General features: G+C 41.6%; 1 protein-coding gene across 1 annotated transcript in view; it reads left to right on the top strand.

The window, feature by feature from the left end:
- si:dkeyp-118h9.7 (sacsin) overlaps nucleotides 1–27,328 on the top strand; it is a 109,193-nt gene that overhangs the window by 41,513 nt on the left and 40,352 nt on the right. Inside the window, exons 2-4 of the mRNA XM_048617483.1 lie at nucleotides 4,702–4,791; nucleotides 16,620–16,707; nucleotides 22,998–23,109. Coding sequence (XP_048473440.1) covers nucleotides 4,702–4,791; nucleotides 16,620–16,707; nucleotides 22,998–23,109 — 290 coding nt within the window. The remainder of the gene's footprint in view (nucleotides 1–4,701; nucleotides 4,792–16,619; nucleotides 16,708–22,997; nucleotides 23,110–27,328) is intronic.

The following is a 27,328-nucleotide window of genomic DNA, read 5'->3' as shown; positions in this document are numbered from 1 at the left end:
GAGAGAGAGTGTGAGTGTGTGTGTGTGTGTGTGTGAGAGAGAGTGTGTGTGTGAGAGAGAGAGAGAGGGAGAGAGAGAGAGTGTGCGTGTGTGGGCGTGTGTTTGTGTGTGTGGCACTTTCTTCTTAACCAACCCCTCACCAGCTTGTACGTTCTGTTGCCGCTTTTTAGTTTGCTTTACCACTTCAACAAAACTCACTGGCTTATCCTGTTTTCCCATATCCGTCTTCCCAGTGCTTTTACTAAATCACCAACATGGCGCATGGCTCAGTGGTTAGCAATGTTGGCTCACAGTGCCAGGGACCTGGGTTCGATTCGATCCTTGGGCAACTGTCCTTTTGGAATTTGCATGTTCTCCCCATGTCTGGCTGCTCTAGTTTTCTCCCACAGTCCACAAATGCACAGATTTGGTGGATTGCCCATGCTGAATTGCCCATAGTGTCCAGGGATGTGCAGGCTAGGTGGTTTAGCCAGGATCACAGGGATAGGATACGGGGTTGAATGTGGATGGGATACTCTGCAGAGGGTTGATGTGGTCTCAATGGGCTGACTGGCCCTCTCCCCCACTGTAGGGATTCTATGATTCACAGCAACTTCATGTGGCCTACTTATTGCAGTCCTCTTTCCCCCTCATCGGTCTCCTCTTTACCCTGTGGTAAACCATCTTTACTATCTTCAATGAAAATTCCTTTTCCCTTATCACCTGAGGAAATCTTCTTTCCTCAATTTCTATCCCTCACAGACTCAATTTGATGTCGGAAGCCAAACTTTGATGTATGAACCAACTCATTATCATCTGCAATTTCTGCTGCTCATCTTGCAGTTTTAATTCTCTGCTCTTTCACATGACTTTTTAATAGTTCAGGAAGTGAATTTTTGGACTCCTCAAAAATAATTGTCTCTCTCTAAAAGCGTCATATGTTTGATCTTTTCACAATGCCCTTGTCCACTCTCAAAATTACTTTGTTTGATCCTTTCAAACTCAATATACATTTGACCAAGTCCCCTCCTTAGATTCCTGAAACATTATCTGTAGGTGCCGGGTAATAGCTCATATGCACTTAAGATGGCTTTTTCACCAAATTATACTCCCCAGATACTTACTCTGAGAGCGATGCAAATATCTCACTAGCGCTACCTATCAATTTTGTTTGGATCAACAATACCCACAAAGTCACAGGCTATTTCATTTGTTTAGCCACTTTCTCAAATGAAATGAAAAAGGCTGCTACATCCTTCTCTTTGAACTTAGCCAACGCTTGGACATATTCAAACAGATCTCCACCAGGCCTTTGGCTACGATGTGATTGCTTTCCGTCACTGTCCTTAGTACTCCTACCTTTCACGTCTACCTCCTCCATTAGATTATTTTGTAAATAAACAGTAACTGTTTCACTGTAATAACATCCCATAAAGTCACTGCACCTGACAAAGGGGTTGCACTCCAAAAGCTTGAGTGAATCCAAATAAACCTGTTAGACTATAACCTGGTGTCGTGTGACTTAAGGCAAATTCAGAAAACAGAATTGTCTTACATGCAACTTCAGTAGCCCAAGAGGAAAAACATCCAGAAAAAACTGAGATAAGAGTGTAGCAGCTGGGAGATATTCACTGCCTTCCAGCCCTGCTGAGACCCCAGCAAGCTGAAAAAAACTGAAAATCCTGGTTCTGTGAGAGCTCAATCCCACCCAATCAGGCTGCTTCTATTGTTCCAACTTTAAAAACCCAAGGCCTCACTAGCTGTTTACTAGTTTGGGTAGACTACTCGATACCTCTGCCTTAAAAAAAATGACAAAATAACCTCTTAAAGCCACGGCATTATCACAGTAGATTTATTTGCTCTCAGAGCTGATCATCTGGTTATCTGTTTGTCTCTTCTTTTTGATCATAACTGCACCAACTGTAATTCTGAACAGTCTGGCTGATTGTTGATAAAACTCACATTGATCTTGTGGTAGCAACAATTTGAGGTCTGTCAGCCATATTTCTCATAGAACTGGCAAATTCATGTAACTAGCACTACCATTTGCCATGCATGCTGTATGCTGTGGAGATCAATATTTTATAAAAATAATCTTTAATGTCTAATACTGCTTATCTAGCATTTTAGTGTTTAATCTGTTTTCCAAATCTACTTTAGGCATTGCTGCCTTCATATCTTTGTAATTTCCTTAATTTAAGTTTAAGACCCTAGGTTCTGTCTTCATCGTCAAACTGAACATGAAATTTTGACATGTTGTGATCATTTTTCCCTAGAGGAAACTTTAGTACCAGATGATACATTTGATCAACTCTCATTACATAATAGTTAAGTTGTTGAATTCCAGACCAAATTGTTCAAAAAATCCCACCAGTGTCTGTTAAGGTATACTGTTTATGACAATATATCTGCTATATATGTCGTCAGGTTTTTGAAGTTTTTTGTTAGAAAAATGGTTTGTGAACTACATGGCTTAAACATGTGTATTGATCTGTGGAAAAGATTTTGCTTTATGAGGACGCGGATGTGGTGGATTGGGTGAATTGGGTTGAATAATAAGTAACTGTTTTTAAAAATGACACAGAACTTCCAGTTGCCTGCCTCTTTAGCATGCGACCTATTCCCATGCCAACATATTTGTTTCAGGCCTGCTATGGTGCTCTAATGAGGCTTAATACAAGAAGAAGGAAGCTTACTTAAGGTTGAGGAAGTAAGGATCAGTCAGGGCTCTAGAGGTCTACAAGGTAGCCAGGAAGGAACTGAAGAATGGATTTAGGAGAGCTAGAAAGGGGTATGAAAAAGCCTTGGTGGGTAGGAACAAGGAAAACCCCAAGGCGTTCTATGCTTATGTGAGGAACAAGAGGATGGCCATAGTGAGGGTAGGGCCAATCAGGAATAGTGGAGGGAACTTGTATGCGGAGTCAGAGGAGGTAGGGGAGGTCCTTAATGAATACTTTGCTTCAGTATTCACCAGTGAGAGGGACCTTGACGTTTGTGAGGACAGCATGAAACAGGCAGATATGCTCAAACTGGTTGATGTTAGGAAGGAGGATGTGCTAGAAATTTTGAAAAACATGAGGATAGATAAGTCCCCTGGGCCAGACGGGATATACCCAAGATTGCTACAGGAAGCAAGGGAAGAGATTGCTGCCCCTTTGGCGATGATTTTTGCGTCCTCTCTGTCCACTGGAGTAGTCCCAGATGATTGGAGGGTGGCAAATGTCATTCCCTTGTTCAAGAAAGGGAATAGGGATAATCCTGGGAATTACAGACAGTCTTCCTTCTGTGGTGGGCAAATTATTGGAGAGGATTCTGAGAGATAGTATTTATGATTATTTGGAAAAGCACAGTTTGATTAGAAATAGTCAGCATGGCTTTGTGAGGGGCAGATCATGCCTCACAAGCTTTATTGAATTCTTTGAGGATGTGACAAGACACATTGATGAAGGCAAAGCAGTAGGTGTGGTGTATATGGATTTTAGCGAGGCATTTGATAAGGTTCCCCATGGTAGGCTCATTCAGAAAGTAAGGAGGCATGGGATTCAGGGACGTCCAATAGAAGACAGAGGGTGGTAGTAGATGGAAAGTATACAGCCTGGAGCTCGGTGACCAGTGGTGTTCCGCAGGGATCTGTTCTGGGACCTCTGCTCTTTGTGATCTTTATAAATGACTTGGATGAGGAAGTGGAAGGGTGGGTTAGTAAGTTTGCCGATGACATGAAGGTTGGTGGAGTTGTGGACAGCATGGAGGGTTGTTGTAGGTTGCAATGGGACATTGACAGGATGCAGAGCAGGGCAAAGAAGTGATAGATGGAATTCAACCCAGAAAAGTGTGAAGTGATTCATTTTGGAACGTCAATTTGAATGCAGGGTACAGGGTTAATGGCAAGATTCTTGGCAGTGTGGAGGAACAGAGGGATCTTGGGGTCCATGTCCACAGATCCCTCAAAATTGCTACCAATGTTGATAGGGTTGTAAAGAAGGCGTATGGTTTGTTGGCTTTCATTGGCAGGGGAATTGAGTTTAAGAGCTGCGAGGTTATGCTGCAGCTCTGTAAAACCCTGGTTAGACTACGCTTGGAATATTGTGTTCAGGTCTGGTCACCTCATTATAGGAAGGGTGTGAAAGCTTTAGAGACGGTGCAGAGGAGATTTACCAGGATGCTGCCTGGACTGGAGGGCAGGTCTTATGAGGAAAGGTTGAGGGAGCTAGGGCTTTTCTCATTGGAGCAAAGAAGGATGAGAGGTGACTTGATAGAGGTGTACAAGATGATGACAGGCATAGATAGAGAGGATAGTCAGACACTTTTTCCCAGGGCGGAAATGACTATTACAAGGTGGCATATTTTAAGGTGATTGGAGGATGGTATAGGGGACATGTTAGAGGTAGGTTCTTTACACAGAGAGTGGTGGGCGTGTGGAATGTGCTGCTGGCAATGGTAGTGGAGTCAGCTACTTTAGAGAATTTTAAGCGACTGTTGGATAGGCACATGGAGGATAGTAAAATGTAGGGTATGCAGGGTAGATTGATCTTAATAGGATAATAGGTTGGCACAACATCGTGGGCCGAAGGGCCTGTACTGTTCTATGTTCTATGTAACTACATATTCTTTCACCTCTGGAAACTGGGTATTATGGGTGTGCATCCAAGGAAATGGAAATCTTGCTTTTTGACTTGATTCTTGCACAGACATTGGTGACTGATTTATATAACTTTTATTTAGGTGTGCAGCAGCATCTCTTATGATGGCTTCTTTGCTGCATCGTGAAAGTCAAGCTGCTGGCAGTTTAAGCAACAGTAGTAAGAAAACAAGGTATGATGCAGATGGAGCTGCTCATGTGTTGTTGCAATCATTATATTGACAGGGTGACTCCGATTTTTTTTGTGACATACAATAAATTTTGTTCCACAGGAAATCAGATAAATTAATCAGGCCAAGATTCTGTGACAGGTATTAACAGGATGATTCCAACCAGTGCATCCACTATCTATGCAACCATTTCACTTCAATCACAAGAATGCAGGCCATCAGGTCTAGGGGGCCTTATCAGCCTTTAGTCACATTACTGTGATTAGAGCTTTCTTTCCTCGTGATTGTGATTGTCTAAGGTTCCTCTCTTGGTTTTCTACTATTATTGAGATGTTTTAAATGGTCTCCTGCAAAAGCAGAGGCAAAATATTTGTTCAAAGCCTCTGATATTTTTTGTTCCCTTTATTCATTTCCCAGCCTGATTTCTAAGGGGCTAACATTTACTTTAACTGTTCTTCCTTTCTATTATATTAATTAAGGCTCCTATTACTTTAATATTTATGAGCTAGTCTCATCTTCTACTTTTCTCCCACTTTCCCTAAGTCAAATATTGAACGTTTCTAAAATTTTCACAATCTTCTGGCTGACGACTAAACTTTGCAGCTATTTTTCAATTTGATGTCATCTTCAAAAAACTTTGATTTGACTTATTATTGTCACTTGTACCTAGGTACAGTAAAAAGTTTTGTTTTGCGTGCAGTATATGCAGATCATACCATACAAAGTGCATATGGTAATAGAACAGAGTGAAGAATATAATGTTACAGCTGCAGAGAAGGTGCAGAGAGAGAGATCAACCTTAAATTTAAAATTGAGAGGTCCATTCAGAAGTCTAATAACAGCAGGGAAGAAGCTGTTCCTGAATCTGTTTATACATGTATACAAATTTTTATGTTTTCTGCCTGATGGAAGAGGGTGAAAGAGAGTATAACTGGGTTGGGAGGGGTCTTTGATGTTGTTTGCTTTCCCGAGGCAGCGGGAAGTATAGGTGGAGTCAATGAATGGAAGGCTGGTTTGCGTGATGGACTGGCCTGTGTTCACAACTCTCTGTAGTTTCTTGCAACCTTGGGAAGAGCAGTTGCCAAACCAAGCTGTGATGCATCCAGATAGAATGCTTTCAATGGTGCATCTATAAAAATTGGTCAGAGTCCTTGCAGATATGCCAAATTTCCTTAGTCTCCTGAGGAAGTAGAGACATTGTTGTGCTTTCTTGACCATTGCATTGACATGGGTGGACCAGGACAGATTGTTGGTGATCGTCATTCCTCGGAACTTGACACTCTCGACCATCTCGACTTCAGCACCACTAATACAGACAGGAGCATGCCCTCCACTCTGTTTGATGAAGTCAATGACCAGCTCCTTTGTTTTGCTGACATTGATGGAAAGATTATTGTCTACACCGTGCTGCTAAACATTCTCTTTCCTGTGTTCCGTCTCGTCATCGTTTGAGATCAGGCCTACAACAGTGGTGTCATCAGCAAACTTGTAAATGGAGTTGTGACAGAACTTGGCCACACAGTCATGAGTTATAAGGAGTATAGTAGGTGGCTGAGTACACAGCTTTTTGGGGCACCGGTGTTGAGGATTATAGTGGAGGAGGTGTTGTCACCTATTCTTACTGATTGCAGTCTATGCATCAGAAAGTCGAGGATCCAGTTACAGAGGGCGGAGCAGATCCTAGGTCTTGGAGTTTAGAGGTGAGTTTGTTTGAAATTATGGTGTTGAAGGTGGAAATATAGTCAATAAGTAGGAGCATGACTTGGATATCCTTGTTATCCAATTGTTCCAGGGATGAGTGTAAGGCCAGGGGGATGGCATCTGCTGTGGACTTGTTGCGCTGGTAGGCAAATTGCAAAGGATCGAGGCAACTTGGTAGGCAGTAGTTGATGTGGGCCATGACTAACCTCTCAAAGCACTTCATAATGATGGAGGTCAGAGCCACTGGGCAGTAGTCATTGAGGTATGCTGCATATATTTCTTCGGTACCATGATGATGGTGGTCTTCTTGAAGCAGATGGGGGCTTCAACTCATAGTAAGGAGAGGTTAAAGATGTCAGTGAATACTCCCACCAGTTGGTCTGCATAGGATCTTAGTGCATGGCCAGGGACTCCATCTGGTCTGGCTGCTTTCTGTGTGTTCACTGTCAAGAAGGCTGATCTATTTTGATAGCACGAGTGAGGCAAGTGGCCTAGTGGTATTATCGCTGGACTGTTAATCCAGAGGCACAGGTAACATTCTGGGGACCTGGCTTTGAATCCCACCAAGGCAGATGGTGGAATTTGAATTTAATAAGTCCAGTGATGACAATGAATCCTTTGTCGATTGTTGGTAAAACCCATCTGGTTCACTAATTTCCTTCAGGGAAGGAAACTGCCATCCTTACCTGGTCTGGCCTACATGTGACTCCAGATCCACAGCAATGTGGTTGACTCATAACTACCGTCTGGGCAATTAGGGACAGGCAATAAATGCTGGCCTAGCCAGCGACGCCCTCATCCCGTGAATGAATAAACAAAAAGTTCTTGAAATTGGCCTGTTTGAAGTTACCAGCTATGATGAATAAGACCTCGGGGTATTCTGTCTCAAGACTGTTTGTTGTGTTGTATACTTTGTCAAATGCACTCTTGACTCCTGCATGGGGTCAGATATGGTCTGCTGTCAGGATAGCGGAGGTGAACTTGCACAGCACTTTACTGTAAGATATTCTAGGTCTGGGGAGCAGTAACTCGCCAGGGTTGCCATGTCTGAGCACCAGGTGGTGTTGGTTGTGAGGCAGACCCCATTGCCCCTTGCCTTAACCGAGGATGCAGATCAGTCCATTTGATGAACTGAGAAGCTCTCGGATTATAAGGCACAGTCAGGTGTAACAGGAGTGAGCCATGTCTTTGTGAAGCAAAGCACACAGCAGCAAATTCCTTAGATAGCCATGGATCATCCTTCATACAATGAAGATTTAGTTAAATGGAATATAACTTTGTTGAGAATTATGAAATATCACTTTAAATGTCTGCCACTGCTTCTGTACTTTCTGATCATGATTTGATCATTTCTTGTCGATCCAGTTCTTTAAGTATATCCCACTGCTCTTTCAACCATTGTTCTTGTGCCATTTTGTTTTCTGCATCGCTCATTCTTCAAATGTCTGCTGAAGAAGGCAAGCTGAAATATAGACACATGCTTCCATTTTCTCTTTCTTCCATCTACTGCAAAGTTACAATTATAATCCATTGTATTTTGATCCTTTGGCACTTCAGTGTTTTCTGCCTTTCCTTTCTTGACAGATTCTTTGATCTGTTTCCATTGCTCATTCATGCTGCTAGTAGCCTTATCTTTTTAACTAGTGCTTCATTTTCTTATTTCAGCATCTCTAAGTTCCAATGTTTTCTACATAGGCCATTTTGGATCTCCTTCAGCCAGAGTATTTTTCCATTGTCACAAAATTATTATCTGAAGATCCAAGTTGAGCTACCAAGTTCTTAACACAGTCCCTATATCTTTACATCACTGTGATATAATCCAGTTGAAATCTTCCTGTGTCACCTAATATTTTTATGCATGTCATCTTTGATGTTAAAATAAAGCAAAGAACAGAGGATGTTGGAAATCTGAAACAAAAACAGCAGTTTCTGGAGAAACTCAACAGGTCAGGCAGCATCTGTGGAGAGAAAGCATAGTTAATGTTTTGGGCGCAGTGACTTTCTTTAGAACATTCTGAAGAAGGGTCACTGGACAAAACATTAACTTTACTTTCTCTCCATAGATGCTGCCAGACTTGCTGAGCTTCTCTAGCAATTTATATTGTTGTTTCCTCTTTGATGTTTCCTGGCACAGAACTACTGGGCAGGGCAAATCTTAAGAGAGAACAAATAGTGAGAGTTTATTGAAGGAGAATTTATAGAGTCATAGAGTTGTACAGCATGGAAACAGTTCAGTCCAACTCATCCATGCCGACTAGATATCCTAAATTAATCTAGGCCCATTTGCCAGCATTTGGCCAATATCCCTCTAACCCCTTCTTATTCATGTGCCTATCTAAATGCCTTTTAAACATTGTAATTTGTATCCTTTTGCACTTCCTCTGGCAGTTCACTTCTGACATACACCACCCTCTGTGTGAAAATGTTGCCCCTTGGGTCCCTTTTAAGTCTTTCCCCTCTCACGTTAAACCTATGTCCTTTACTTTGGACTCCCTTACTCTGGGGAAAAGATCTTGGCTATTCTCCTTACCCATGCCCCTCATGATTTTAGAAACCTCTATATGTTCACCCCTCAGCCTCCGACACTCCAGGGAAAATAGCTCCGGCCTATTTAGCCTCTCCCTCCAGCTCAAATCCTCCAAACCCGCAACATCTGGCCTCGGAGATGGCGATGGCCTAGTGGTATTATTACTGGACTGTTAATCCAGGAACTGAGATAATGTTCTGGAGACACAGGTTCAAAGCCTGCCATGGCAGCTGGTGGAATTTGAATCCAATTAAAAAAAACTGAAAATAAGAGTCCAATGATGACCGTGAAACCATTGCTGATTGTTGAAAAAACCCATCTGGTTCACTAATGTCCTTTAGGGAAGTAAACCGCCATCTTTACCTGGTCTGGCCTAAGTGTGACTCCAGACCTGCAGCAATGTTGTTGGCTGTTAGCTGCCCTCTGGGCAATAAATGCTGCCAGCCCTCATCCTGTGAATGAATAAAAAAATGTCTTTTCTGCACCCTTTCAATTTTAACAACATGTTTCCTATGGCAGGGAGACCAGAATTGAATGCAGTATTCCAAAAGTGGCCTCACAAATGTCAGGCTCTGAAATTATGGATCACTCCCATTTGGGAGTAGTCCTGATAATGATTAAGATAGAGAAGTGTGCTGAAAGGTGAGTCAGTGCCAAGGAGAGAGTTGGAGCTGAAAGGGGAATCATTTTGGCAAAGGAGGGATTCATAAATGCCCTCATCTATAAAAAAAATTGTATTCTATTGATTCAGGTTGTATTGGTCTTCCTCTGCACTTAACCTAAAAGGGGTAACTTCCTCCTTTTGTGATGTTTTATGGGGTCTGAAGCTCGAACTCCAGGTAGGTTGGAAGGCAAGTATGACACAAATTGGTTGGAAGCCAAGTGGTGACAATGACACAAGTAGTCTTTGGAGGGATATATACAGGTCAATTGAATCGGACAGGGCCCGTGAGGAATATAAAGAAAGCAGGAAAGTACTCAAACAGGGATTTAGGAGAGCAAGAAGGGGTCATGAAATGACCTTGGCAATTAAGGTCAAAGAGAATCGGCATTATATAGATACATTAAAAACAGAATGATAGCTAGGGAGAAAGTAGGACCACGAAAGGATAAAGGAGGGAACTTGTGCTTGGACGCAGAGAATGTGGGCAAGATCCTAAATGAGTACTTTGCATCGGTATTCACCCAGGAGAAGGATATGGAGGATTGTAAGATTAGTGTGGAGCATGTTAATATGCTAAGCCAGTTTGGGATCCAGAAAGAAGTGGTATTGGATCTTTTGAAGAGCTTTAAGGTGGATAAGTTCGCAGGGCCCGATGGTATCCACCCCAGGTTATTGAGAAAGGCAAGAGAGGAGATTGCTGGGGACTTGACCAAGATCTTTGTATCCTTGTTAGCCATTGGAAAGGTCCAGGGAGACTGGCAAGTAGCTAATGTTGTTCCTCTATACAAGAAGGGAAATAGGGATATCCAGGAAACTATAGACTAGTGAGTCTCACATCAGTGGTTGAGAAGCTATTGGAGAGAATTCTTAGGGATAGGATTTACACGCATTTGGAAAAGCATGGCCTAATTAGGGATAGTCAGCATGGCTATGTGCAGGGCAGGTCATGTTTTACTAACTTGATTAAATTTTTTGAGGAGGTGATGAAGGTGATCGATGAGGGTAGAGCAGTGGATGTTATTTACATGGATTTTAGTAAGGCTTTTGACAAGGTTCCTCAAGGTAGGCTCATCCAAAAAAGATTAAGATGCGTGGGATTCACGGTGACTTGGCCACGTGGATTTAGAATTGGCTTGCCAATTGCCAATCGGTGTTTTTCAGGCTGGACGTCTTTGACTAGCGGTGTTCCGCAGGCATCCGTACTGGGACCTCTGCTGTTTGTGATTATATATATAAATAACTTGGATGAAAGTGGAGATGGGTGGATTCATAAGTTCGCAGACGACTCAAAGATCGGTAGAGTTGTGGATGATGTGGAAGGTTATCAAAGGTTGCAATGGGATATAGATCAGTTCTCCACTCCATATGGGTGGAGAAATGGCAGATGGAGTTTAATCCGGGTAAGTGTGAGGTGCTGCATTTTGGGAGATCTAACGTTAAGGGAAAGTATACAGTTAATGGCAGGACTCTGAACAGCTTTGATATACAGAAGGATCTTGGGGTTCAAGTCCGTAGCTCCCTGAAAGTGGCCACGCAAGTAGATGGGGTGGTAAAGAAGGTGCATGGCATGCTTGCCTGTATTGGTCGGGGCGTTGATTACAAGAGTCAGATGTTACAAGGCTTTGATTAGGCCACATTTAGAGTATTGTGTTCAATTCTGTTGCCACATTACAGGGAGGATGTGGAGGCTTTGGAGAGGAGGCAGAAGAGGTTTCCCAGGATACTGCCTGGATTACAGGGTATTAAGGAGAGGCTAGAAAAACTTGGGTTGTTTTCTCTTGAGCAGCGGAGGCTGAGGGGAGACTTGATAGAAGTCTACAAAATTATGAGATGCATGGACAGGGTTGACGGTCAGAATCTTTCTCTCAGAGTTGAAATGTCTAGTACTCAGAGCATTTAAGGTGAGGGGGGAAAGTTCAAAGGATATGTGAGGGGCAAGTTTTGTTTACACGGAGAGTGGTTGGAGTCTCAAACACACTGCCAGGGTTGTGGTGGAGGTAGATGCAATAGGGGCATTTAAGAGACTTTTAGATAAGCACTGGAATATGCAAGGAATGGAGGGATATGGGCCAAGGGTAGGCATAAGGGATTAGCTCCATTTGGCGTTGTGTTCGGCATAACATTGTGGGCCGAAGGGCCCGTTCCTGTGCTGTACACTTCTGTGTTCTATGTTCTGTGACTGGTTAAAAACTTGGCTGATTGAATATAATGTGGGTAAATGTGATGTTATGCACTTTAGCGGGAAGAATACAGGAGCTGAATATTATTTCGATTCAGAAAGAATGCAGGAAGTTACAGCACAGATGGATTTGGGAGTCCTTGCGCATAAATCTCAAAAAACAGGCAAACGGGCTCAGCAGGTTGTAGGGAAGGCAAATGGAATGTCCATCTTTATTTCAAAGGAATTGGAATATTAAAGTAGGGAGGTATTGATAAAACTATACATGGCACTAATCAGACCACAGCTAGAATATTATGAGCAGTTTTGGACGTTTTATTAAAGGAAACATTTACAGGTATTGGCAATCCAGAGAAGGTTCACTTAGCTGATCCTGGATATGCAGGAGGGTCTTAAGGGGAGGGGATGAGTTAGTTGTGTTCATACTGCTTGGAGTTTAGACAAATGAGAGGCAACTTTATTGAACCGTATAAGATTCTTAGGGGACTCAAAAGGGTAGATGCAGAGAGGTTGTTTCCCCTTGTGGGAGAGTCCAGGACCAGAGTGCATAATTTCAGAATCACCCATTTTAGACATAGATGAAGAAGAATTTCTCTCTCAGAAGGTAGTAAATCTGTGGAATTCTTTACTGCAGAGGGCTGTCGAAACTGTGTCATTAAATATATTCAAGGCTGTGATAGACAGATTTTTAATCAATAAGGGAATCAACGGTTACAGGGAAAAGGCAGGAAATTGGAGTTGAAGTTATCAGATCAACCACGATCTCATTGAATTGTGAAGCAGATGCAGCAAGCTGAATGGCCTTCTTCTGCTCTAATGTCTTACCATCTTATGGAGCTATCCAATATTTTTAAGGTAGAGGTCGGTTGATTCTTGACTAACAAGGACATCAAAGCTTATTGAGGTAGGTGGGAACGTGGACCAGAGGCTATAATCAGATCAGTTGTGATCTTTCTAATGATGGAGCAGTCTCAATGGACTGAATGGTCTAGTTCCGCTCCTAATTTGTATGTTTGTATGATGATAACCAGTGCTAATTGTCAGTTAAGGAAGGGTCCTCAATTTAACTTACTTGGAAGAATTAGCTCCCTCCTGCTCAAAATCTTTAGATGATTATCTTCAGTTATTACTTTCTAAGGAAACTTCCTCTCTCTTGTTCACACTATCCAAGTTAAAGCCTAAAAATACAATGTTTCAGGATTAACTTTAAATAAAATTCAATGCATTGTAGTTGATTTGAGCAACATGGATGTTTTAGGCCAAATTCAGTCTAGATGTTTGGAATGTAATTATATCCACAGGGGTTGCTCTCTTCCCCAGCTGAAATAATTTGGGCAGTTTTAACATACAAGATTCTTAGGACAAAGACAGAAATTGCAGGTCAAACTCACAGCATCTGTGGAGAGATATCAGAGTTAACATTTTGGGCCCAGTGATCCTAGATGTGGAAAGTTTGTTTACCCTTGTGGGAGAGTCTAGGACCAGAGGGCATAATCTAAGAATAAAGGGGCGCTCTTTTAAGACATGGATGAAGAGGAATTTCTTATCTAAGGGTAGTGAATTTGTGGAATTTTACCACAGAGGGCTGTAGAGGCTGTGTCATTAAATATTTTCAAGACTGCAATAGACAGTTATTTTAATAGTAAGAGAATCAAGGGTGTGGGGAAAAGGGACATTGAGGACAGTAATGTTCTCATTGAATAGAGGAGTAGACTCAATGCGCTGAATGGCCTGCTTCTGCACCTATGTCTTATGGTCATAACACTGCACTGAAATTCTATAATCTGCAGGCCTTTACTGCATGTGATGATTTCAAATCCAAAATCCACAGCTGCAATGACATCAACCTGGCAACGTGGTAAATTGCCCAGGTATTTCCTATCAACAATAAGTAGGACAAATCCAACTTGACCAATTATGACCCCGTTAACCTACTTTTCATGGTACTGGAATGGGTCATTAACAGTACTATCAAGTAATGATTTGATAAATACAACTTTGGTCCAAACATGGACAAAAGTGTTGAACTCCAGAGGTGAGCTGAAAGTGATTTTCCTTGTTATCAAAGCAGCATTTGACTAAACAGGCTCTCAAGAAGCCCTTGTAAAACTGGAGATAGTGCACATCAGAGGGAAAATTCTGCTGGGTTGGAGTCATACCTAGCACAAAGAAAGTTGATTTTGATTGTGGGAATTCAATCATCTCAGCCCGAGAACATCACTGTGGGAGTTCCTTAGGGTAGTGTCCTAAGTGCATAGCAGCTTCAGCTGCTTCATGAATGACCATCCCTCCATCATAAAGTGAGAAGTGAGAATGTTTGCAGATGATTGCACATGTGCTGGGAATGTTTGCAGATGATTGCACATGTGCTGGAGAAGGCTGTGGAGGCCAAGTCAATGAGTGTATTTAAAACAGATAGATAGGTTCTTGATTGGTAAGGGGATCAAGGGGTATAAGGAGAAGGCACTACCCTGTCTCCTATGACTAAGCCAGTTCTGAGTCCGTCTTGCCAGCTCACCCCGATACAATGTGACTGCACCTTTTGTACTGGTCTGCCATGAGGGACTTTGTCAAAGGCTTTATGAAGTCCATGTAAACATGAATTGCTTTTTCCTCATCAATCATCTTCATCACCTCCTTAACAAACTCGATCAAATTAGTGAGGCATGACCTCCCCCATACAAAACCATGCTTTCTATTGCTAATAAGTCCAATTGCTTCTAAATGTATATAGATCTTATCCCTGAGAATGTTTTCCTGTAATTTCCCTACCACCGACGTGAGACTCACAAGTCTGTAACTTCCAGGATTATCCCTGCTACCCATCTTAAACAATGGGACAACATTGGCTATTCTCCAGTCCTCTGGGACCTCACCTGTGGCCAATGAGGATACAAAGATGTCTATCAATGCTAGTTCTCTTGCCTCCCTCAATATTCTGGGATAGATCCCATCAGGTCTTAGGGACTCATCTACCTTCAAGATGCGTAACACTTCTTCCTTTTTAATAGCAACTTGGCTTAGAAACTTGACACTCCCTTTCCTGAGATCATCCTTCACCAATTCCTTCTCTTTGGTGACACAAAGTATTCATTTAGGACCTCACCTGCCTCTTCTGGCTCCACACATAGATTCCATCCTTTGTCTTTGAATGGGTGAACCCTTGCCCTGGCTACGTTCTTGCTTTTTATATATGTATATAAAGCCTTGGGATTCTCCTTAATACTGTTTGCTAATGACTTTTCATGACCCATTTCAGCCCTTCTAATTCCTTGTCTAAGTTCTTTCCTACTTTCCTTATATGATTCAAGGGCTTCACCAGTTCCCATCCTCCTGGGCCTTATATAAGTTTCCTTTCTTTTTTTCCTGACCAAGGTCATGACATCCTTGTTCGTCCAAAGTTCACATAACTTGCCAACCTATCCTTCATTCTCGCAGGAATGTGCCTTTCCTGAACTCGTATCAACTGCCATTTGAATTACTCCCACATGTCCAATGTGGATTTACCCTCAAACTGCCGCCTCCAATTAAAATTCTCCAGTTCCTGCCTAATATCGTTGTAGGTCACCTTCCCCCAGTTTAACACCTTTGCCCGAGGACTGCTGTTATGTCTATTCATGGGTATCTTAAAAGTCACAATATTATGGTCACTACTCCAGAAATGCTCCCCCACTGAAACTTCGCTGACCTGGCTGGGCTCATTTCCCAGAGCCAGGTCCAGTAGAACCCCTTCCCTGGTTGGACTGTTTACATATTGTGTCAAGAATCCCTCCTGAATTACAAATTCTGCCCCATCCAAGGCCCTAGCACATAGTGAGTCCTAGTCAATATAGGGGAAGTTAAAATCACCCACCACAACAACCTTGCTGTTTTTACATCTTTCCAAAATCTGTCTACGTATTCTCTCTTCTATCTTCTGCTGGTTGTTGGGAGGCTTATAGTATACCCCCAACATTGTGATTTCACCTTCCCTATTCTTGACTTCTACCCATATTGCCTTGCTGCACATGTCCTCTGATGTATCCTCCCTCAGAACAGTGGTTAGTTCAGAAGGCTAGAGGATGTTGCTTAGTAATACTTATGCTGTGGGTTCAGTCTCTGAGATGATGCTTATGGTCTGTGACTGGTTGACAAAAAATGTTATCATGGCATAGGGATGGGTAGCAGAGCATGATTAACAACTCTGGAAAAATGAGGTCTATGTAAGGAGCGAGAGAATCAGCCTTGCATATAAATCCACAAATTTGTTTTTATAAATAAATTCTTCCTAATTCCTGTTTTAAATTTTAATTTCAAGTAATTTATGTGCCTTGGTCCTTTCTAATGTCGACCTTTCTTTAGTTTTATTACCGTCTATTTTTCTTGGCACTACCTGTTTTCTTTCCTGTTTCAATTTTTCTTATGCACAAACATACACTGAACAGATTCAAGAAAGGTGGTTTAGCAAATGAAAATGAGCAAGGTTGAGGTTAGTCCATTTGAAGTCATGCTGGTCTAGGAGTTCCTCTTTATGATCTTGAGTCCAAAGTATGGTATAATGAATTATTTTTTATAAAATTGAATTAATGAACTATTGTCTGATCATGTTCAGGTGATTTTGTTTACAAGGGTGGTATGGTGTCATATTTTGTCTGGCTTTTGACTGAACAGACTGTGGAACATAGTGGTATCCATTGGCAAAGAAAATAATTGGGTGTGGCAATAAGACAATTTTAACTTGGAAATTAAATACAAATTCACAATTTTTTCCATTTATGTAGGAAGAAATTTGGTGCAACTACTCCACCATTTATTGACTACCTGAAAGAGATTCTGCGTAGATATCCTGATGGTGGCCAAATTCTGAAGGTAAATCCTGTACAACAGAACAATGGATTATTAACTCCTTGGAAAATGTCATCTTTCAATTGGGATCATTTCCTTGAAATCATTTCTGTTCAATTTTAATCTAGTTTCATTGTAATTAATTTAATAATTGAAAACTGGAGCAGCATAGAATCGTAAAATAGTTACAACAAAGAAGATGGCTCCTTGACTGAACTATATTTGACTGTATGTGTGTGTTGCCTCTCTGTAAGGGCTACTTAACTGATGCCATTTCTGTCTTTTCACTGAGCCCTGCAAATGTTTTCTCTTTAGATTGTTAATATTGGGGTCCCTTAACAACTGAATTTTCCTAGTATTTAATCTGATATATGAGATTTCATTTACCAATGATTACAGCAGTAATTAACTTTCCAAAATTGTAGCATATGAAAACAAAGGGAAGAATTACAAAAAACATGAAGGTCGCAATACCCACTAAACTGATGCTAACAGTTTATCCGGTGCCAAGTGCACCCTAATATCAGTGCATTGTTTTTGAAATGAAAGGAATGAAAACTAAGCCTCAGATGAAGGCAGGCAAGAGAACAACAATCATCCGATGTCATGAGTGGCTGTCCCTTGGCCAGAGAAGGGGGGCGTTCTTTTCTGGGTAGATCTCATCAAGCAGACCTGGTGGACAGCAGTTCTCATCAGGTGATCTTCACACAACAGCCTTCTTCAAGCAGTCCCCATCAGGCAGGTGAAAGATGGACCAGAAGAGGAAAAGCAAGACCAAGGGAAGGGCTCACTGACTCCTCGGCTAGAAAGCAGGATGTTGCCCCCGTCACTTGTACAAGACCAAAGCATTCCATGCCAACAGCCTGTTTGCCCTCTGGTATCAGAGCACCATCCCCAATATTTTCTTTATCTAATTGAGTAATGGATCATATCTAAACTGCTGCTTCTTAACAAACTCAATAAAATCTGAAAATTACTTACAGCTCATCAACTGCCTGAATCAGGTAACTGTGAGCACAAACCCCTAAAATTAACAAGACATTATCCACTTCTCTTTCCACCACACTGTCAAACAGTGCAACCCAGATCCTGACCGCTTGTTGTTGAAAAGATTTTGCCAATCACCTTAAATCAGTGTCCTCTTATTTTTGACCTTTCTCCCAATGGGTCCTTCTTACCTAAAAGTTCCCAGATTCTAGAAAGGTCCTAGCAGATTGGAGATTAGTAAATTTAGCACTATTACCCAAGAAAGGAGGGCAGGTGTGAAGAGAAGGCAGGACTTTCAAATGTTATCAATCATTGGGAAAAGAATGCACTTATAAAATCTGAATATGACCAAAATCAAAATGGGTTTCTAAAAGAGAAATGTATTTGACAAATTTATTAGAACGTTTTGAGGATATAACTAGTAGGGCAAGTAAAGAGAAATCATTGAATGTAGTACATCTAGATTTCCAAAATTTTTGCAAGAAAGTGCCACACAAAGGTTAATATGCGTGATAAGGGCTTACGGAATCAGATGTAATATATTAGCATGGATAGAGGGTTGGCTATTGCAAAGGAAGCAATGAGTTGGGATAAATAGTTCATTTTCAAGTTGATAGGCTGTAAGTAACGGAGACCCACAAGGATTGATGCTGGAACTTTGGTTATTTCCAATCTATGTAGATCGCTGAGACAAAGAAGCATCGAAGTTTGCTGATAATGCAATGCAAGATAGGAATATAAATTGTGAGGAGGACATAGGCTGAAAGAATTATAAACAAGTTAACTAAGTGGGCAACAAGTCAGCTGAGAAGTGGAGAAGTGTCATGTCATTTCCTTTAGAAGTAAGAATACAAAAACAGAGTATCATTAAAAGGCTTGAAATTTCTATGTTGATGGTCAGATAGACTTGCATTGAAAGTTAGCTTATGGGTATAGAAAGCAATTAGAAAAGTAAATGACATGCTGCCTTTATTGGAATGAGGATTGGAATACAAAAATAAGGAAGGAATGGGCACTGAGTGCTGCCTAAGCAGAGTTGTCCAAGTTCCATGGACAAATTAAAAAGAAAGTCTTGCTATAAATGTGCGGGTACCATTCCAAAGAAGAGTCATACTGAGCTTGAATTGTTAACTTTTTCTGTCTCTCCCCTCTCAGATGCTGCCAGTCCTGCAGTTTCTCCAGCATGTTTGTTTAAATGTTTTTATTCTAAAACTAAAAACTACTATTTTATTGAGACCAGAAGGGATTGCCGGGGCTAGGAGTAACACTTCAGAACTGGGAGAAGTTGTTCTGAAGAAGAATCATATCAGTCTCGAAATGTAAACTCTCTTTGTCTCTCCACAAATGCTGCCAAACCTGCTGAGTTTCTCCAGCATTCTCTCTATTTGTTTCAGATTTCCAGCATCTTCAGTACTGTTTTGCCTGGTCCAAGTTCCATTTATAAGAGGTCCAGTGTCCTACTGATATAAAGCTCACATCTCAGCCATGAAGTCATTTGATCTCTCCTCATGTTTCTGCATTCACTCGTGCTAGCACTGTGAGTAATGTAAATATTACTACATTTGGGGTCTTGCTTTATAATTTCTTCCCTAACTTCCTAAAATCTATGGTTGGACCTCGTACTTCTTTGTCCCTATGACATTGGTATTAATTTGGACTGTACCTGTTGGCTGTTTGTTCGCTACTGCAGCTACTCAATAATCTCTTTAAGCCAGGCACCGAGGAGGCAACATACCATTCTAGATTCATGGTTGAGGCCATAGAAACACCAGTCTGTTTTCCGAGCTATGGACTCGCTGTTCAACTCTACTCACAACTGAGGTAACTGTTGGCCACAATTTCTTGAAGACACAGTAGCTCACCACCCCGACCCCAATTTGAAAACTCATAGATAATCTCAAATCCTCGGGGCCATCAAGCTTTAACCTGAATTTAACCCAACTGGCTGTCCATTAGCTCAGCTCAAGACTTCCTTCACCATGTCAAAAGATGTCATACCTCCATGTGCTGCCAGCCAGTCATAAGCCTAGTAGCTCTACTCCCAGCAGTAACAATAGGAACTGTGACCACTTGTGGGAATACAGTCAACTCTCCCCTTGAGGATCATCACTCGATCTGGACACAGAAGTAAGTGGGTAGTTTGTCAGTGCTAGTCAGACAGGACCCCATGAGAAGGTGAAGGCTGCAATTGAGAGGGTGGGAAGTGTAAATTGGGGTGTAAATTTTGAGATAGGGAGGGCTTCTGTTACCCCTAGCCTGCCTCATGGAACAAGCAAAACCTGCCATCAGGTGGAATACCATTACTTTGCCCAAGGGCTAATGGATCATCTGAAGCCATCCTCACCACTGGCAAAATACCAGTAGATACACATAGATAACAGGCATGATCTCCCTCCCGCCAGTCTACCTGATTTTACATTCCTGCTATGCTGCCCACCTGCTCATAACTGGGAAGAGGTGAATATATAAAATCTCAGCCAAAGTCCCTTGGATTTGACTCTGGCTACAATCAAACATTTACCACCACTTTTCAGAAATTGGAGCTGAATACTGATTGGGAAAAAAATAAACATGTTCTGGGGACTCCTGCTGTACTTTGCCTGGCCCTTCTTGACTACCTTGCTGTTATCCGTTTGCTATCTGTTTGCATAAACTTACGCTGGATGGTGATCATATTCAAAATCATGGTATCTGTTAATTAACAGAAACAAATTTAATTCTTAAATGGATAGAAACATAGAAAATAGGAGCAGGAGTAGGCTGTTTGGCATTTTGTGCCTACTCAGCCATCCAATATGATCATGGCCGGTTAGCACCATTACCTTCTCCAAAGCGTTTAGAAATGGGCAACAGCGCTGGCCTAGTGATAGACACACATCTTGGAAATTAATTTTATAAAGTCCCAATCAGAAGGATGACAGTGAATCAAACAGAGAGAATGCTGGAGAAACTCAACAGGTCTGGCAGCATCTGTGGAGACAGAAACAGAGTTAATGTGTTGAGTTCTTCAGAACTAAAAGGTTTTGGAAATTTTTTAAAAATACTTTTGACAGAAGCAGAGGCTTAGTGCAAAACACAAAGGGGTTGTTAATGGTGGTGAAAGATAAAAATAATGCAAAATGGTGTAAGTTAAGGTGTGAAAAGAGAAAATGGATCTTCTCTACTCAAAGTAAAGTAAACAAGACAAGGCTGGGAGAGGGCGAGGGAGGATGGGGAGAGAATGGAAGAAAAATGGAGAACAGACATAAAGCAGCCAGTTTCCTAAGTTATGATATTCAATTTTGAGACCTCAAGGCTATCAAGTGCCTTTGTGGAAAACAAGGCATTGTGCTTCATTAGAACCTTACTAAAAGCCAAAAGTGACGGTGAAGAGTTTGATTTCTTAATTCAATTTTTAATCATTTGTTTAGTATTTTAAATGTGTATAATTCTGAAGTCTTATATAGTTAATTATTTAAAACGTGCTTACTCAGCAGAATTCGAAGGGGAGGATGGAGACAGGAAGAAATGAACCAGTAGATCCAATGCAACTTCCTTCACCTCCAATGCCATTTCCTTTCAGTTATTTATTAAGTTCTTATCCTCTAGTACCATTATTAGTTTTCCGTTGTTCTCTTAATTTCCCATTCTGAATTACCCTGTGGTCCTTCACCTTTGATTCTGTACTCCTGTGGTCACTCTTCTCTCAATAGTTTTCAGTGGAGAAATCCAGAAAATAGACACAGCAATGTATGACAATATAGATTCAAGACAGAATGATCATTCATAATTCTCAGAATTTAAATTCTCAGCTGAGCTGGAAATAGATTATGCAAAACCATAATCTGTGCACAGCACTTAAACCAGAAGAGAACAGCAGCTGGTAAATGCATCTGATCCAAATATAGAAGATGCAGAAGGGTTATTAGCCTCAAGGTCATGAGTATAAACCCCAAAGACACTGTGACAATAAAGTTCAGAAGATTTCACTCATCAAGAACAAATAAATTAAAAATCCAATTATGAGAACTCAACCTCCACAAGGGCCATAACTGACACAAAACACCCTTTAAAAATTCTCTACTTGCCAAACATTTTAATGAATAACACCATACTGACTTAGTTCTAAAATTCATAAATTGCTTCACACTATGGACCATGGATTTTCAAACTGAAATCTATGAAGTTATAAAATCAAGATACTGCAGATGCTGGTATTCTGAAATCAAAACAGAATATGCTGGAGAGCATGAAGAATATTCTGGAATGAGAAGGTCAGGCAGCATCTGTGGAGAACAAACCTAAGGTAACATTTAAAAAGTTATCAGCATGAAACATTAAGCCATTCAGCCCATCAAGACTGTTCCGCCATTCAATCATGGCTGATATGTTTCTCAAACCCGTTCTCCTGCCTTCTTCCCGTAACCTTTGATTCCCTTAGTAATCAAGAACCTATCTATCTCTGTCTCAAATAGACTCAATGACTTAGCCTCCACTGCCCTCTCTGGCAATGAGGTCCACAGATTAACCATTCTTCTGAACTCCATGGAATAAAGATCCAGAGTCCTCAAACACTTCACTCGGAATTGTTTTCTTGGCTGTTTGCCATTACTTTCTAATCTTGGGGCCACGGCAAGGAGGCAACGCTCAAGTCCATATAAGTTGGCATGAGAATCAAACCTGTGTCTTTGACATTATTCTGAACCATACATTTAGCAAAGACTAGAAACTGAATGGGACTAACAATATTCTGTGGCTACAAGAGGAGGTCAGAGGCTGGGAATTCCAGTGAGTAATTCACCTCCTGACTCCTCAGTGCCTGTTTCCCCATTTACAAAGCACAAATTAGGGGTGTGATTCAATACTCCCTTCTTGCCTGGATGGGTGCAGCTCCAACAACACTCAAGAAGCTCAGCACCACCAGGACAAAGCAACCTGGCTGACTGACACTCCATTCATAACCTTCAATATTAACACCTTTTCCCACACACACAGTGTGGCAGCAGTGTGTATTATCAACTGTTTGCACTGCAGTAACTGATCAAGTCTTCTTCAACAGCAGTTCCTTCTCAATCTGTGTTAATTACATAAAAGAATGGTTCCCACAGACAATCAAGGTTATGCAGTTACCTCCCAGCTAAAGAAGGCACTTTTTAAAATATACATGAGGCCTATTTTCTTGTATTTTTCCACTTTGTTTCAATTGCTCACTGCAATAAGCAATTAACCCTTAATGATTAACCATTAAAGGTCTGGTTTGAAGATTCCCTTTTTAAGCCTAATACTTCACACCTCCCACAAAACAGATGTCATGCATTACGTAATTGATGGTCTTTCTTTTTCTATAGGAACTTATTCAAAATGCAGATGATGCTGAGGCGAAGGAGGTGGTGTTTATATTTGATGAACGAACATATGGGACATCATCTGTGTTTATGAAGGATCTTAAAAAGTTTCAAGGTGTGTCTGTTCAGGATGTAAAACTGATAAAATGCAACAAGGATTATAAGTGGATTTAGAAGTTCAGTTTTATTTTTACTCATGATAATTGATGAATTCCAAACAAATATTGATTAAATGAAAGTCCTATCTAATAATGTGGATGTGATGGCGACTTATCGAAATTTGTCAATATAAGTAAGAAAATTAGTAGTTTATTTATTTCCATCCCACTGCACCCTTCCTTTTCAATGGTGTGCTAACTTTGTTACATGAATTTTTTAAAAATTATTCATTGATGTGAAAGGCATTGCTGGTTAGGCCAGCATTTATTGCCCATGCCTAATTAATGAACCAGATGGGTTTTTCCCAACAATCATCAATGGATTCATGGTCATTCTTTCGACTCTTAACTCCAGATTTTATTTTAGTGAATTCAAATTGGTAGATAGTGGTATTTGAACCCAGGTCCTCCGAGCATTACCTAGGTGCCAGGATTAACAGTCCAGCAATAATGCCATAAGGTCATTGCCTCCCCTTTCTAGTCTCAGATATTCAGTTACTTGAGACCTTTCTCGTGATCTGTGGTTCTTAATAAGAGAAAAAGCATCAATGTTGCTAGAGGTAAAAAGTTGATAATCCGAAAGGCAAAGTAAGAATGGGCAGAATTTTGTTTAGCTTGATGGACGGTGGAGATAAAACATTGTGTGGGACATCGCTTGTCAGGGAAAACTGTATTCAGTTGAGTCAGCGATGGGAGGGTAAGGAATTGGGATGCTTGTCAGTTAGTGACAGGCTCTTTATTTTTATGAACTTAAAAGCTCACTTTCAAGTCTAATGACCTTTTTGAATTAACCAGGAATTTGGAGAGCCTATAGTTCATTACTTTCTCCACATCAATGTCTCAGCCAATTATAATCCATTTATAAATCAATCAGTACCCTGTTCTCCTGTGGTATGAACTGTGATTGTTTGAAATTGTGCAATTCTTGTATTTGTTCTGATGAGTCCTTTCCCTTCATAACTCGCCTTTTGAAAACTGAAAACTTATGGGGAGGTGATAGCCTAGTGGTATCATCGCTGGACAGTTAATCCCGTGACCCAGGTAATGTTCTGGGGACCAGGGTTCGGATCCCACCATGGCAGATGGTGGAATTTGATTTCAATAAAATTCTGTAAATAAGGGTCCACTGATGACCATAAAATCATTGTTGATTGTCAGGAAATACCAATCTGGTTCACTAATATCCTTTAAGGAAAAAATGCTGCCATCCTTATGTGGTCTGGCCTACATGTGGCTCCAGACCAACAGCAATGTAGTTAACTTTTAGGTGCCCTCTGGGCAATTAGAGATGAGCAATAAATTGGCCTAGCTAACAACACTCTCGTGAATGAATAAAAAAGAAGAAAGTGAGAGTTTGTGGCATCAAAGGAATCATTCAATTTGTACTCGTTCATCCGTGATGATCGAAGGGCATGTGTGATGCTGATGAATGTCATGCTGCACACCAAAAATGCATGCAGCCCAAAAGTAACAACAGGAGGCAGCACAAGGATGGGAGACCAGTCAGCAGAAAAACAGCTAATACAGACCCCCAGCTAACACAAGAGTTTACAGGGCTAAGCTGGCATTTTTGTTTTACTCTATTGTAGGATGTGGGCTGGCCACCATTTACTGTCTTTCCCTAGTTGCCCTTGAGAAGGTGGTGGTAAGCTACCCTCTTGCAGTCCATGCACTGTAAGTAGGGAGAGAATCCCAGGATTTTTAGCAATGCTGAAGGAGAATAGTTACATAGTTCCAAGTGAGGGTGGTAAGTGGCTTTAAGGGGAACTTGCAGGGAGTGGTTTTCTCTTGTGTCTGCTGCCCTTGTTCTTCTAGATGGAAGTGGTTGTGGGTTTGGAAGGTGCTGTCTAAGGAGTCTTGGTGAATTTTAGCAGTGCATCTGCTGCTACTGAGCATCAGTGTTGGAGGGAATGGATGCTTGTGCATGTGATGCCAATCAAATGGTCTACTTTGTATTGGATGGTGTCCGGCTTCAACATTAACTGGGCCTCTGGATTAACAGTCCAGCGATAACTTCACTAGGCCGTCACCTCCCCACAAGCTTCCAGCTTTCAAAGAGCAAGTTATGAGGAGGCAAGAAACTCATTTCAGTTTTGCCAAATCAGGAAGATTGTCTTAATTTCCGATGCATAACATTTAAATTATGAGTAAGTCACCTGGTAGACAGAACTGGAGTGTTGTTGGAGCTTCACCTATCCAGCCAAGTAGCGAGTATTCCATCACATTCCTGACTTGTGCCTTAAAGATGATGAAAACCGATAGAACTGTGGATGCTGTAAATCAGGAACAAAAACAAAGACCCGAAACATTAACTCTGTTCTTTCCTTCACAGATGCTGCCAGACCTGCTGAGCTTTTCCAGCAACTTTGTTTTTGTTCCTTAAAGATGATGGACAAATTTTGGGGTGTCAGGAAGTGAGTTACTCGTCACAGTATTTCTAACCTCTGACCCGCTCTTGTAACGACTGTATTTATATGAGTCCAATTGGGGTTCAGGTCAATGGTAACCCCCAGGATGTTGATAGTGGGGGATTTAGTGCCGGTAATACAATTGAATGTCAAGGGGTGATGGTTAGATTGTCTCTAATTGGAAATTGTCCTTGCCAGCCATTTGTGTGGCATGATTGTTATTTGCCATCTGTCAGCCCAGACCTGGATATTGCCCAGATGTTGTTGCATTTAAACATGGACTGCTTTGGTATCTGAAGAATTGTGAAAAATGCTGAACAAATGAAATAATGCTGAACAATTGTGTAATCATCGGTGAACATCCCTACTTCTGACCTTATGATGAAGAGAAGGTCATTGATGAAGCAGCTGAAGATGGTTGGGCTGAGGACACTACCCTGAGAAACTCTTGAGGGGATATCCTGGAGCTGAGGTGGCTGACCTCCAATAATCACGACTGTCTTCCTTTGTGCCAGGTGTGACTCCAACTATCAGAGAGTTTGCCCCCAATTCCCATGATTTCAGTTTTGCTAGTGGCTTGACAACAGCTTTACTGATCGAGCTGGTCAGGTCCTGAAGGGCCTAGCTGCTAGACTGGGTCTGCAGCAGGTGGTGAGGGAAGAAACAAGAGGGAAAAACATATCTGACCTCATCCTTACCAATCTCTCAGCCTGTCTCCTTGTGGAGACAAAGTCCCACCTTCAAATTAAGAATACCCTCCATTTTGTTGTGTGGCACTATCACCATGCTAAACGGGACAGACTTTGAATAGATCTGGCAACTCAAGACTGGGCATCCATGAGGCACGTGGGCCGGCAACAGCAACAGAATTGTACTCCAATACAATCTGCAACCTCATAGCCCGGCATATCCCCCATTCAATCATTTCATCTGGTTTCATTTCCTTGTTGGGACATACCTGCTCATAGGATACAATCACAGAACTCCGCACCCTAATGCTGGATGATGTGAGTCCATGGGGCTTAATTGGCAACCCAGTGCCAGTGATTTTGAGGCCCACTGCAGCTGGGTGACATGCTGGTTCAGTGGTTAGCATTGTTGCCTCACAGGGCCAGGAACCCGGCTTCAATTCCATCCTCAGGTGACTGTGCAAACTCCACACAGGCAGACATTCTCCCTGTGTCTGGGTGGGTTTCGTCTGCATGCTCTGGTTTCCTCCCACAAAGATGTGCAGGTTATGTAGATTGGTCATGCTAAATTGCCCACAGTTTCCAGGGATGTGCAAGCTCGGTGGGTTAGCCATGTTATGCAGGGTTATGGGGAGAGGGTTGGGGGATGAGTCTGAGTGGGATGCTCTTCGGAGTGTTGATTTGGACTCAATGGGCTGAATGGCCTCCTTCCACACGCTAGAGATTCTGTGATTGTTACTCTGATTCCAAGAGTCTGCAGGTTACATTTGTGGCATGTTTCAAATAGCAACTCACAAGGAGTAACAAATGCACTGAATTAGATGGCTGCAGATGCCATGAGATGCTGGGCAGATGAGAACAATCCAGAAGACATGGCAATGGCATTCACAGCCATGGTGGTATTCTGTATGTTCAAGATGCCATGGATTGTACCCACATTCCCTTTAAGGGACCATCTGAAAAGCTGATAATATTCATCAAAAGAACAGAATTTCATTCGGAGATAGTAGGAACTGCAGATGCTGGAAAATCCGAGACAAGAAGGTGCAGAGCTGGATGAACACAGCAGGCCAAGCAGC

The sequence above is a fragment of the Rhincodon typus genome, chromosome 37 (genome assembly GCF_021869965.1).
Source record: "Rhincodon typus isolate 14 chromosome 37, sRhiTyp1.1, whole genome shotgun sequence".
NCBI classification, from domain to species: Eukaryota; Metazoa; Chordata; class Chondrichthyes; order Orectolobiformes; family Rhincodontidae; genus Rhincodon; species Rhincodon typus.
Note: the sequence above shows the minus strand (reverse complement) of the source record. Positions and strands in the feature narration are given on the sequence as shown.